The sequence below is a fragment of the Macaca thibetana genome, chromosome 18 (assembly GCF_024542745.1).
Source record: "Macaca thibetana thibetana isolate TM-01 chromosome 18, ASM2454274v1, whole genome shotgun sequence".
NCBI classification, from domain to species: Eukaryota; Metazoa; Chordata; class Mammalia; order Primates; family Cercopithecidae; genus Macaca; species Macaca thibetana.
Window position 1 is genome coordinate 44678507 of NC_065595.1, and position 14963 is coordinate 44693469.

The following is a 14963-nucleotide window of genomic DNA, read 5'->3' on the forward strand; positions in this document are numbered from 1 at the left end:
CATGTATTTGTGTAGATTGCAACAGTGAATGTTCCAATTTTTCACTCTTACTGTGTTGGACTGAACACTTAGAGTAAGCCTCCTGGTGCAAACATGCTGGTGTTTTTTTCCAGCATTGACAGCAATTAGTGAAATTGCTAGGAAAGTGTATTTTTATAGTTTTTAAATTTTTATTCATTTTTCATTTTTGTGGGTACATCGTAGGTGTACATACTTATGGAGTACATGAGATATTTTGGTACAGGCAATGCCTAATAATCGTATTATGCAAAGTTGGGTATCTATCCCTTTAAGCATTTATCCTTTGTTATGAACAATCCAATTACACTTTTAGTTATTTTAAAATGTACAATTAAACTATTATTGACTCTAGTCCCCCTGTTATGCTATCAAATACTAGGTCCTATTTATATTTAGTCCTTCTATTAGTCCTTCTATTTAGCCCTCCCCCACTACCCTTACCCGCCTCTGGTAACCATCCTATACTCTATTTAGGAAGGTGTATTTTTAAATATCATGCAAATAGTCTTTAAAGTGCCTGCCCCAATTTATCCCAATTTACACGCCTATATAGAGATCTGTAATCACTGCTTCCTTGGCAGAGTTTTCCTTAGGGAGGGTTCAGGCCTGGCAAACTCCCACCATGCCTCTGAGACTAACCCAGGCGTCACGCCCCTGCCCATCTTCCCTGAACTTGCTTCGGCTCCGCCCCTTCCGCCTGGTGGTTCCGCTTTTAGGCCGCGCGTTTTCCCAGGGTTTGCAGCGGGAGGGGCGGGGCGTGGGTCCGTGTGACGTCACTGCCGGGCGGACGCCATCTTGCTGGTTTGCGGCCGGACTTGGATGAAGAGGCGGCAGTGGTGAGAGCGTGGGGAAGGGTGGGGTGAGGGGGCGAGGCCGCGGCTAGGGCGGCGAAACTCTCCTCCCCTCGGCCCCACCGCGTGGGACGGCGTGAACGTGGTGTCGGAGGGATGTCAGCCTTTTCTGAGGCGGCGCTGGAGAAGAAGCTGTCGGAGTTGAGCAACTCACAGCAGAGCGTGCAGACCTTGTCCCTGTGGCTCATTCACCACCGTAAACACTCGCGGCCCATCGTCACCGTGTGGGAGCGGGAGCTGCGGAAAGGTGAGTCCCCCGCACCTGTCGGCCGCCCCCCACCACCCGGCCGGCCTCCAGGCGTCCCCGGGAATCCCGCTTCTCCAGCGCCCCCGGCTTCCTGGCGTCGGGATGCCAGCCCGCGGTGGTCTGCGGGCTTGGAGGAGCTGCGTGCACCACGCTTCTGCAAAGTCTGGGCTTAGATATTTTTTGAATAAAGGAATGAATAATTTTAAAAACTCCAGTTAGCTTAACAAGGAAACAGTAGCAGGGGGTCGGGACTCCACAGCCAATTAGGGCCAGAAATTCAGGTGGTCAGGTATTTTTTTTCATTCTGTGAATGATAATGGAGGATAAGGGAGGGAAAAGGTAGGGGAGTGGAAAGAAAAAGATTGATGTGGGTTTGGGAGTTACTTCTGTCATTTCTATAACGCAACAACTTATTCTTGTGAAATTAATAGAGAAATAGTTTTAGAAGTCTAATGTAAGAAGATGGGTGATGCAGTGGAAAAGACTCTGAATTTGTAGATTTTAGAGGATCTCAATTGGGCAAGTTTCTTACAACTTCTGGGTTGCAGATGCCTTACCTGAAAATGAGAGATTTAGAGTAAGTGACCTAAAGTCCTTTCCTGTTCAATGATTATATGCCCTAATGCAGTGTCTTTGTTTTCCGAAACATTTGATAGTGTTCCTGTAAATGAAGTAAACTTTTTTGAGATGTCTGTCACTAAAACATTCAGAATCAGTTCACGTATACAGAGCAACTTGAGCAACTTTATCTGTAAAAAATTGATTATGCTAGTGCGACTGAAAATGAAAAATTTCATTTGCTTAGTCTGAGCTTGTACTTTAATTCTTAATTCGTGGGGTAGAGTGGACACTCTTCATTATTGTTGCAAACATCCTGATGGATATGATGGTTATCAAGTGTTAAAGGTTTTAACAAACTGTTGTTAATCGAAATAGACGCTTGCTTACTGAACCTTGTGAAAGCTATATGATGTATTTACATAACAGACAAAATGTGAACCAAAATGTTGGCTGTATAGAATGGAGACAATCTGTCCTTGTATATTGTTTGTGGTTATGAAAACGTCACCCATTCTTTAGAAGAAATGGATTTACAGCCCTGTTTTTCAGTTTATGTGTAGGTATATGTGTTTTGGCCCTGAATGAGGAATTCATCTTCTGTGAGTGGACAGAAAGGTTTGAGAAACACTGACATAAAGATCTGGAATGTAGCTGTGAACTTTGAAAAGTCAGGAATTAGCTTTGCTTTTACATTTTACTAGATTTCAGAATCAGTAACAGGTTTATCTTGTTTTTTGTTTTTGCAAAGAGCATTTAGAAACACATGTAATCAATGTAGGGTTGGTACCTAGACTGTCTTAAGAACGATTACAAATCAGTAGAAAAATGGCAATACTGTTTGTAGGCATTTCACATGAGGAAACCTGAAAGGTCAACAAATGATACTTAATCTTATGAGTCAGAAAAAGTAAGCCAGTGAGGTACCACTTTATGGTCATCACTTGGCAAAAAGTATGGCAGTATGGTTAATTGTTGCAGACGAAGAGAAACAGGAACTCTTACACCACTCGGCGGGAATGTAAAAACATGTAACTATTTTGTAGATCAACTTAGTTGATGAAGTTGGAGGTATATATTAAATATATCCTTTGACCTAACAGTTTTCTTTCTAGGAATATATTCTAGAAATAAGTATTCTGCTGAAGGATTGTGCTTATTGCAGCTTCATAACAAAATTGAAAGCAAGTGAGACCATGTCTTTACAAAAAATAAGAAAAACAAAAAACCATTCCATTAGCTTGAGAATGGGCAAATAAATTGTGATATTGATAAAATGTAATACTATCCAAAAGTTCTCACGAGTGAATTAGAGCTGCATGAAACAACATGACTGAACTGGAAAACAACAAACAAAATCTTGAGCTAAGAAAACAAGGTACAGATGAATAATGCTATGGGGTAAAGTTTAAAAACATGCAAAACAGTACTCCTTTTGTTTATAGATACCTATATTAGAATATGCGTAGTAGTGATTAGCACCATTTTCCAAGATAGTGGTTGCCGTAGAAGAAAGCTATCTAATATTTCATGTATTTAAGAAAATGTTGGTGCAAATGTAGGAAAATTGTAAGATGTGCTTTTAGCAAGGTTTGTGATGTTTCCATATGTTTAAGTGTTTCATAAGTAGAAAAAGTTAAAGTATATAAAAAGATGTTTTAGGAGGAGGGTGGTAGTGATGATAGTGTTGATAGTAATGGTGATGCTGATGAACATACCGCTGCTGCTGCAATCCTCATATTAGCCTGGCCTACTCTGCCAAGGGTTTCCTTTTCTTGACAGATGACTGCTTTTGTAGGGTGTAGCCTTTGTGTCCTTCCCCTTCCTTGCAGTTTTGCTCATCAACTTCAGGATTCTCATCTCCTGTAGTTTAATGATAATGGCAATCACTTACTGAGTACCAGACATTCTTTTAGTTATTTTCCCATATCTTGAATCACATTATCTCTGCAGAATAATTACAAAAGAAATCAATCAATCTTGAAAATATATTACAACAAACTAAGGAAAATTAGTTGAACATTTTGTATTAAGCCAGGCATTCTTTAGTTTCTCAAAGTGTAAAGACAAAAATGTGAGAGTGGGAGAAGCTACTGTTCAAAGTATAAGAATGAGCTGGATACCGTGGCTCATGCCTGTAATCCCAGCACTTTAGGAGGCTGAGGGAGGTGGATTGCCAGAGCTCAGGAGTTTGAGACCAGCCTGGCCAACATGGCAAAACCCTGTCCCTACAAAAAATACCGAAATTAGCTGGGCGTGATGGTGCGGGCCTAAGCTACTCAGGAAGCTGAGATTGGAGGATCACTTGAGCCCAAGAGGTTTAGGCTGCAGTGAACCAAGTGCGCCACTGCCCTCCAACCTGGGCGACAGAGCAAGGCCCTGTCTCAGAAAATAAAAAAATTAAGAATGAATGGTTAAATTATATATGTTAGATATGGTAGCCATTCAGTTATGAAGGTTTCCCTTCTTTTTCTACCTTCCTTATCTTTGTCTCCTTTAATGAAAGAATTTCTGTTTGGAGTGATAAACCTCAAGACCTTTATGAAGACCAAAATGACATATAATTTTCCTGATAAATGCAGTAAAGTGTAACCAAAAATGTAAGTGACCATTTTGTTACTTCTTTATGAAGATGTAATTCACATACCACACCATTCATCCATTCAAGGTATACTATTCAGTGATTTTTAATATGTTTATAGAATTGTAAAGCTGTCACCAATTTTAGAACATTTTTGTTACCCTGAAAGAAACTCCATGCCATTTAGCTGTTGTCCCCAGTCCCCCATCTCTCCCAAACCCTAGGCAACTGCTAATTTACTTTACCTCTATAGATTGGACTATTTTTACCATTTCATATAAATAGAATTACATAGTATGTGGTCTTTTGCACGTTTTCCATCCAGGCTATAACATGGATGAGCCTGGAAAACATGCTAACTAAAAGAAGCCAGTTGCAAAAGACCACTTACTGTCCTTCAGTCCTTTTTATGGCAGAATAATATTCTGTTGTATGAATTTAGCCATTCATCAGTTGATAGACATTTGAGTTATTTCCACTTTTTGGCTATTATAAGTAATGCTGCTGTGAGCACTCCTGTACAAGGTTTTGTTTTGTTTTGTTTTGTTTTTGTGGATATGTTTTCATCTTGGATATTTACTGAGGAGTGGAATTTCTGGGTCATATAGGAATCCTATGTTCAACCTTTTGAGCATCTACCAGGCTATTTTCCGCAGTGGGTACATCTTTTTAAAATACATTCCTACCAACAGTGTATGAGGGTCCAATTTCTCTACATCCTTGCTAATATTTGTTATCTGTCTTTTTGATTACAGCTGTCCTAGTGGGTGTGAAGTGGTATCTCATTATGATTTTGATATGCATTTCCCAGATGACTAATTATGCTGAGCCTATTTTCATGTACTTACTGGCCATTTGGATGTTGTCTGGAAAAATATTTATTCTGCCTATTTTAAAATTTGTCTTTTTATTACTGAGTTGTAAGTGTTCTCAATGTTCCCAATGTATACTAGGTACAAGTATTGTGTTATATTCATACCACAAATATTTTCTTCCATTCAGTGGGTTGTCTTTTTACTTTCATAATAATGTCCTTTAAACTATTTTAAACTGTAAATGTCTCAGTCAATGCTAGGCTAAATTATAAAACTTAATATACATTATTTATATTCATTTCTGTAGAAATATTGACCATGAACATACCTGAACTTAGAAACCAACACTAACATTTGGGCTCTTTTCTACACACACTCACTGAAAGATCTCTATAAGAGCTGTAGAAAACAAGATAGATAGGAGGAAATTGTTTGTAGTTGGTGAAGGTCACTGCCCTCCCTTGTCTGGTGATTGTATCCTTTGTACCAGCCTCTTTAATGTTATATTGGTGTCTTAACAAAACTATAAGTGCCTCAGCCCCTTAAAGTATGTTAATTCACCCTGTATTTATTGATTGTGTATTACAGTGGTAAAGAAAAGACAAGTTTATTCCTGCCCTCAGAATTTATAGTCTTGTGGTAAGGGCAACCAATAAACAAAACATTTTTAATATAAATTTTGTGTTTAGTTCTTTGAAGGAGGAAATCTTTAGTTAGAGGGAAATCATCTCTGCAAGGTGATGTTTAATAGAAGACCTCTTTGAACAAGTTGGGGGGGGTTGGGCCTGCAGCCACTGGGATTATGTGAAAGTGCTGAGGTGATAAATAGCTTTGGATGCAAAGAGCCAAACCTGGAAATGGTCGGCCTTTGAATGCCTTTTAACTGTGTTTCCTAATTTTTTTTTTTTTAAATGAGACAGTGTCTCACTATGTTGCGGAGGCTGCTCTTGAACTCGGGCTCAGGTACTCTTCATGCCTCAGCCTCCCAAGTAGCTGGGACTACAGGTGCACACTACCATGCTGGGTTTATTTTTTTCTAGGGTTGGCAACAATTAAAATAATACATTATTTAAGGTTTAGATTTTCCTCCTATTTGTAATCATTTGTTGAAATGAGCACTTTTTCATCAGTAAGCTATGTTAGATATCTTTCAGGGAACTAAGTACCATTTCATATTGTATTATAGGTTGGGGAGTTACATATTGGTTGTGAAGTAGATAGTAGGCTCCTTCACGTTGTTTTCCCATTTCAATTTTTAGCTTCCATAGCCCCAGCATACTGCGTTGGATGAAAGATCTTAAATATTTGTTGAATTAACATTCGTATTCACTAATACGACTTTAAATTTGTAAGATGTGCTAAAATAAGTACTGTATATTCTTGGCTGTTCTTACTAATTTGGTTTTAGAAAAATGGAGAAGTTAAAGAACATTTTTCATTTGCTTTAAAAATATATAGCAATATAAATCCTAAAAATGAGGAGATTGTTTTAAATTGACAATTCAGTGACTTTTATATTGTCTGATACTGTTACACGTTTCTCTTTCAAAGTTAGAATTGAAAAAATAGACAATGCTTGCATCTTCTAAGTTCTTATATTGAAGAGGATTAATGTTGTCAAACTGACCATGATGACTCCCATGTAGTGCATGTCCGGGCTGGGCAACAGAGTGAGACCCTGTCACAAAAAATACAAGAAATTTCTTCTGTTTTCTTTATTCAAGAAATACTTAGTGACCTCCTTACTCTCTTAGTGAACAAGGATGATTGAGCACATAAAAAGACATATAGCTGTCTTCATGGAGCTTACGTATCAGCCAGGCAAGTGCACTCTGCTAAACTAGTAACTGCACAGTAATACAAAGGAGAAATGTAATTGGGAACCTATCCTAGTTTATGAAATTAGGGAAGGGTCCTTTGATTTAAGATTTGAAGTATATGTAGAATTTACTAGGAGCTGTACCAAGAATATAGACATAGGTTTTAGCTGTTGTAATCATTCGAATGTGGTCTTATGTAGAACAATATTATTTGACTTTTCAAATAGAACATTTCCGTTCATAAGTCCTTTCTGGAGGTAGACAGGATAATACACATTTAGATAAACTTTAATTTTTTAATTTGTTTTTGAGACAGGGTCTTACTCTCTCACCCAGGTGCAGTGGCATGATCCCGACTCACAGCAACCTCTGCCTCCTGGGCTTAAGTGATCCTCCCACTTCAGCCCCCTGAGTACTGGGACTCTAGGTGCATACCACCATGCCTGGCTAATAATTGTTTTTGCATTTTTTGTAGAGACCATGTTTGCCATATTGCCCAGGCTGATCTCAAACTCCTTGGCTCAAGTGATCCTCCTGTTTTGGCCTCCCAAAGTGCTGGGATTATAGGCATGAGCCATGGAGCCTGGGTTAGATAAACTTTTAGTGTTTTATGTCTGAAAATAAGTGTCTTAAGGTGTGTGTGTGTGTGTGTGTGTTATATGTTTGTTGTTGTTTTTGAGAGACAGGGTTTGGCTCTGTTGCCCAGGCTGGAGTGTGGTGGCAGATCAGGGCCCACTGCAGCCCCAACCTCCTAGGCTCAATCAATCCTCCTAAGTAGCTAGGACCACAGGTGCATGCCACCATGCCTGGCTGATTTTTTCTTTTTTTTCTTTTTTTTTGATAGAAACAGGGTCTTGCCATATTGCTGAGGCTGATCTTGAACTCCTGGGCTCAGATGATTCTCCTGTCTTGGCCCCACAACGTGCTGGGGTTATAGGTGTCAGCATTGCTCCTCGCCTTTCTTATTTTTTGTTTGTAAAAATATATTAAGAGGATTATACAGAAAAAAAATAAAAGGATTATAATGATGAATTGTTTATTTAGTCACCTTGCTGTCATCTGAGCTTTGTGGTCATTTTGGTTCTCTTGCATAACTCGTGGCTGTTCTAAGGTGCCTATTCATCTGTTCTCCTTTTTATAGCTTTTTCTTACTCCTTTTTATCTGTAATAACTGATAATTTTTTTTAAACAAAATGGTTTGCCATGCTTATGTTGAATGCTTGGAATTTCCAGGTGTGTTTTTAAAAACATTTAGTAGGTAATATGTGCATAAAATGAAATTTAAAAGGCATAAAAGGCTGGGCATGGTGGCTGACACCTGTAATCCCAGCACTTTGGGAGGCTCAGGTGGGCAGATCACTTGAGATCAGGAGTTCATGACCAGCCTAGCCAATATGGTGAAACCCTGTCTCTACTAAAAATACCAAATTTAGCTGGGTGTGGTGGCGGACACCTGTAATCCCAGCTACTTGGGAGGCTGAGGCAGGAGAATCACTTGAACCTGGGAGGTGGAGGTTGCAGTGAGCCGAGATTGTGCCACTGCATTCTAGCCTGGGAGACAAAGCTAGATCCCACCTAAAAAAACCAAAAAAACGACCAAAAGCCTGTAAAGAATGATATATGGGTTCTTTCCATTCCTATTCCCTCCTTAACCATTTCTCTACCCAGAATCAGTCTGTTAACAGTTTAATGGCATTGCTTTGTTTCAAAAAATGATTGTATTGTATTTCATTTTATGGATATGTCAAAATTTACATAATTGTTACTCTGTTGATGAACGTTTAGGATGTCTGTTTTTTCTATTAAAATGTATATGTCATTAGTAAATATACTAGTATTTTCTTAATGGTTTTAGGTGATGATTTAAGAGACCTTGATAGACGGGCTAGGCATTAGTGTATCACACCATTTTGTGAAAAGTTCATTACTTTAAGTTTTTCTATGTATCGGTGTGTATTCTCACTCATTCTGTTGCGTTGATCTGTCTACTCATGTAGCACTGTTATACTCTTTATTATGTTTTCATGGCTGATAGGACATGTACCCTCTCAGACATGCTTTTTTCCCTTCAGCAATTACTCTTCCCTGTTGCAGTTTTCTTGTGTATTCTTGTTTTGTTTTTCTATATAAACTCTAGAATCAACTTGTTATCTACAAGAACAAATTTTTTGGTATTTCTGAAATTATCACTTTAATTTGTTACGGTATCTAAAAGAGAACGTATGTCTTTATGATGGCAAATGTCAGGCTGAGAGCTGTGCAATCTTATTTTAAATGTGTATTTAATTGTTTAAGTGATTTTCAAACTTCTTCAGATGTCACTTCTTGATGCTTTGTAAAAACTCTGTAAAGAGTATCATGAAATGCATATTTAAGTTAAAAATAATTGTCTAACTTTGTGCTAAATGTATCTTAACTTGATTCTTGTACAGGCTAATAGAAGGAAGTATTGAAGGATTAAGTCGCATTATGAAAAAAGACTTAAAACTGAAAACATCAATTAGTTTTTCTCTAAGTTGGGAAAATGGTTTGTATTGATTGATTTTTGTGATGGCACACTTTGGTCCAGTTAAAGGAACGTCATTTTTCTTCAGAATATGGTTTAAAAATACCTTAGACATTTAATCTAGCAAATCATTTTTGTCAAGGACCGTATTTTTGCCAAACTATCAAAAAATTCACTTTTCTTAGTTGAATATCTTGAGGTATTATCTTGAACAGCATTTGTGATGGTTAATTTTCTTTGTCAACCTGACTGGGCAACAGGATGCCCAGACATTCAGCCAGCCATTTCTGGATATGTGTGTGGAGGTGTTTTCTGGATGAGATGAACATTTGAATCAGACAGAAAAGCAGATGCCCTCCCTAATGTAAGTAGGACTTACCCAGCCAGTTGAAGACATAAATAGAACGAAAAGGTTGATTTTTCCATGAATAAGAGAGAACTTCTGCTGACTGCCTTTGAGCCTGGACTTTTTTTTTTTTCTTTTGTCTTTTTTTCTCCTGCCTTTGGACTCAAACTGAAGTATTGGCTGCTCTTCCAGGTCTCCAGTTTGCTAGCCTTCAGACTGGAATTACACCATTGGTAGTCCTGGTTCTTAGGCCTTTGGACTTGGACTGGAACTACTCCATTGGCTCCCCTGGGTCTTGAGGCTCTCCTGCAGTCTGAACTGCAGATCTTGGGACTTGTCAGCCTCCAGATTCCCATGGCCGATTCCTTATAATCAGTCACTTTTTCTCTCTCTGTCCTATTGATTCTATTTCTTTGGAGATCCCCAAGTAAAAGTAATTTGAGCACTTCATCTAGATTTACTAACATTTTATTTATTTACTTATTTATTTATTTATTTATTTTGAGATGGAGTCTCACTCTGTTGCCCAGGCTGGAGTGCAGTGATGTGACCTTTGCTCACTGCAACCTCCGCCTCCCTGATTTAAGTGATTCTCCTGCCCCGGCTTCCCAAGTAGCTGGGATTACAGGCACCCACCACCACATCTGGTTAATTTTTTTCTATTTTTAGTAGAGACGGGGTTCATCATGTTGGCCAGGTTGGTCTTGAACTCCTGACCTCAAGTGATCTGCCTGTCTTGGCCTCCTAAGGTGCTGGGGTTACAGGCATGAGCCACCATGCCCGGCCATAGATTCACTAGCATTTAATTGGTAAATCAATTAGTACGGGTTTATAATTTGATGCTTTAGATGGTGTTTTTAGTTTCTGTCATAAATATGCTGATGATTCGATGATCTTTTTCTGTAGCCCCAGTCTCAGCATCACTGAATGGCATTTCCTACACATCCCAAACTCATTGTGCACATAAACCCTTTTTTGTCATCTTCCCCTATTCCCATTCCTCTTCCCTATTGCTTTGCCTTTCCTATTTCAGTGAAGGGCATTACTAATCTTCTAGTTGCCTATGCTCAGAACTTCAAGATTGTTTCAACCTCTTCATAGTTTTCTTACCTTCAGCTTTTTAAATTATTTTTGGCAGTATCTCCCTTGCTTTTCCTTTTTCACCCCACTGCCTAGGTCTCATATTTACTAATATTCTTGCTATAGCCTCCCAGCGGATCTCCTTGTATCTAATCTCTTTCACCTACTAGCTGTCCTCCTTACTCATGTTAACATAGAATTACTATATGACCCAGTAATTTCACTCCTAGGTATATGTTTATGAGACTTGGAAACAGATATTCAAACAAATACTTTATAAGAATTCTCATAATAGGACTGTTCATAGTGACCAAATGATTGAAACAACCTGCATGTTCATTAGCAGATGAATGGATAAACAAATATGGTATATCCACATGCTGGAATATTATATTCAGCTATAAAAAGGAATGAAATACTGATACATTCTACAGTGTCGAGCAACCTCAGAAACGTGCAAAGCAAAAGAAGTCAAACACAAAAAGTCACATATTGTGTAATTTCATAATATATGGAATATCTAGAATAGGTAAGTCCATAATCCTCCTGGGGGCTAGAGTGAAGAGAGGAATGGCGAATAACTACTAGGTGGGTGTGGGCTTGTCTTTGGAGGTGCTGAAAATATTTTGGAACTAGATGGAGGTAATGGTTGCACAATCTTACAAATGCAGTAAAAACCCCTGAATTGTATGCTTTAATGTGGTTAAATTTATGGTATGTGAGATTCACTTCAGTTTTATAAATGATGTAAGTATCTTGTACTTTAATGTGTCTGTGTGCTTTTATGTACTTTTTCTTTTTTCTGTTTCTCCTCTATCCCCTGGTTTCCAGACTCTCATGACAACTCCTCTCTTCAGGTTTTTATAGTTTCTCCTGGGAAGAATTAATTGTTCACCCACCCATCATCCCTAGTTCTGTTTTTTGAGATGGGTTCTTTAAAACATTTTTTGAATTAAACTTTAAAACTTTAAATTTATAATTTATAAACATAATTTATAATTTAAATTTATAATTTCAGTTAACATCTTAAATTTGAATTGAGGTTGGGCATTGGGCGTTGGGCATGGTGACTCACACCTATAATCCCAGGTGGCTCACACCTGTGATCTGCCCACCTCGTGATCTGCCGAGGTGGGCAGATCACAAGGTCAGGAGCTTGAGACCAGCCTGTCCAACATGGTGAAGACCCTGTCTCTACTAAAGATACAAAAAATTAGCCAGGTGTGGTGGTGCATGTAATCCCAGCTACTGAGGAGGCTGAGGAAGGAGAATCACTTGAGCCCAGGAGGTGGAGGTTGCAGTGAGCCAAGATCGTGCCATTGCGCTCCGGCCTGGGTGACAGGGCAAGATTCTGTCTCAAAAAAAAAATAATAAAAAAAATAATTAAAAAAAAAATTGATACCAACTTATCTTCAATAGGATACAAAAACTCTGTTCCTCTCTAGCCCTATCCTCCTTTTATGTTATCACAAATTACATCTTTATATTTTGTATACCATTTGATAAACTTAAATTTTATGCATTTGATTTTTAAATCACATAGGAAACAAAAAGAGAAGTGACAGACTAAAAATACAACAATATTGGCTTTTATATTTACTTAGGGAGTTACCTTTACTGATGTTCATTATTTCTTATGGCTTCTAGTTACTATCTAGTATCCTTTAATTTCATCCTGAAGGACTCTCTTTAGGATTTCTTGTAGGTCAGGTTTAATAGTAGCAAACTCTGTCAGCTTTTATTTAGCTTGAAATGCCTTAATTTCTCCTTTAGTTTTGAAGGATTGTTTTGCTAAGTATAAAATCTTGGTTGACAGTTTTTTTTTTTTCTGTTAGGATGTTAAATACATTGTCTCACTGTTTTCTGGTCTCATGGTTTCTGATGAGAAATTGGCTTTTAATCTTGCTGCTTTCAAGATTCTCGTTGTCTTTGTTTTTGACAGTTTATAATGTGTCTTAGTGTGGGTTTCTTTGAGTTTATGTTGCTTGAAGTTTGTTAAGCTTTTTGGATTTGTAGATTCATGTCTTTCTTCAAGTTTTGGAGTTTTTAGCCGTTAGTTAATCATGTGTAATTTCTTCATCCTTTTCTCTTGCTTTTCTTTTTGTAACTTCATAATGCATTTGTTAATTGGCAGATCCATTAGACTATGTTAGTTTCTCTTCATTCTTTTTCTTTCTGCTCCCCAGACTCAATAATTTTAATTGTCTTCAAATTCACTAATTTTCCCTACTCTTGACATTTTCCATGGTGTCATGTACTTTTAACTGTTGTTATTATAGCATTTATCTATAATAGTGTGTTGAGTTTATTACTGGAGGACTGAACTTATTTCTTTATTCCCTCAGAACCTAGCATACAATAGACACAATAATTGTGTGTTGAATGAGTTACTGAATGAATGTTGAAAAGTGTGTAGAATCTGAGGGTTTTAGAATTGGAAGGGGTATTAGAGAATATTTGGTTGTTTCTTTTAGAACTAGTGTATGATTTAGGAACTTCTGATATCTTGAGCCAAATAATGAACCCTGAGTTATAATTTCCTTGGTTGAGAAAGACCTGAAAAATTTCTAGCCTTTTTAGTCTATTACATTGTTCTACCCTGTTCATACTTAACCCTTTTTAGAGCTGTGGTCCTTAAAGTGTGGTCAACAGACCACTGTGAATCACCAAGACCCTTTTAGGGGGTTATATGGGTCCAAAAGGTCAAAATGATTTTCCTGATACTACTTAACGCTTGTTTGTCCTTATACTTGCTATATTGACACACATCTTGATGATACCAAAAGCAAAGGTGGGTGAAAACCAGTAGCACCTAATCATTAATTAAGGCAAACTGTAGTAGTAATCATTGCACAGTTTTCCATTAAACAACGTAAGTCTGACCTTTGTGGGTCCATGTATACATGAATTTTCTTCCTGAGGCAGCAAGACACCAACTCCCTAAGTTTTGGGGGGGGGTCAAAAATTATATGCAGGTTTTCGATTGTGTGATGGATTGGTGCCTGTAACACCTGTGTTATTTAAAAGTCAACTGTATTTTTAATGCCACACACTCACAGTTAAAAAAAAAATCAGTTGTATCTAATGTGCACATTAAAAGCAGTTAAAAAAAAATTAATTCTGGTGTGGTAGTTCATACCTTTAATCCCAACACTTTTGGAAGCTGAGGTGGGTGGATTGCTTGAGCCCAGGAGTTTGAGATCAACCTGGGCAACATGGTGAAACCCCGTCTCTACAAAAAAAAAATACAAGAATTAGCTGGGTTTGGTAGTGTGTGCTGTAGTTTCAGCTATTCCCTAATGACTAATGATGGTGAGCATAGTTTCATGTACTTACTGATTTTCTGTGTATCTTTTTTGGATAAATGTCTGTTCAAGCAGTTTGCCTGTTTTGAATTGAGTTGTTTTTTGATGTTGAATTGTAGGAGTTTTATATATGTGTGTGTGTGTGTGTGTGTATATATATATATATATATATACTGGCTATTAATCTCTTAGAAGTTCAATGATTTGCAAGCCATATATGACACGCATCTTGATGAGACAAAAGCAAAGGTGGGTGAAAACCAGTAGCACCTAATCATTAATTAAGGCAAACTATAGTAGTAATCATTGCACAGTTTTCCATTGAACAACATACTCTGAGGTTGGAGGATCCCCGACTCAGGAGGTTGGGGCTGTGGTGAGCCGTGGCTGTGCCACTGCACTCCAGCCTGGGTGACAGAGTGAGACCCTGTTTTGTTTTTTTTAATATATATATGTATACACACATATATATGTATGTATATATAACATATATAAATGTATATATAACAAAATTTACAATTTCAACCTTTTTTATTGTACAGTTCTGTGGCATTAAGTACATTCAGTTGTTGTTAGCACTCATCATTATCTCCAGAACTTTTTTCCATTTCCCCAAACTGAAACTTTGTATCCATTAAACATTAACTCCCAATTTTCTTCTCCCCCAGCAACCCTTTTATTTTCTGTCTCTGTGCACATCAAAAGCACAAGCAGATACCACTTCATATCCATTAGAATGGTTATTATCAAAAAGCAGAAAATAACAAATGTTAGTGAGGATGTCAAAACAAGAACGAACCCTGGCACACTGCTGGCCAGGATATAAAATGGTG

The 14963-nt window shown here is 37.8% G+C and overlaps 1 protein-coding gene across 4 annotated transcripts in view; it reads left to right on the plus strand.

The window, feature by feature from the left end:
- RPRD1A (regulation of nuclear pre-mRNA domain containing 1A) overlaps positions 1-14963 on the plus strand; it is a 711886-nt gene that overhangs the window by 636865 nt on the left and 60058 nt on the right. For 2 of the 4 annotated variants that reach the window (XM_050767302.1, XM_050767304.1), the window contains exon 1: positions 803-1119. In XM_050767302.1, the coding sequence (XP_050623259.1) occupies positions 969-1119 (151 nt within the window). In that variant the 5' untranslated portion in view covers positions 803-968. Of the gene's footprint in view, positions 1-796; positions 1120-14963 lie in introns of those variants that run through there. The other 2 variants (XM_050767303.1, XM_050767301.1) reach the window with 2 other exon arrangements.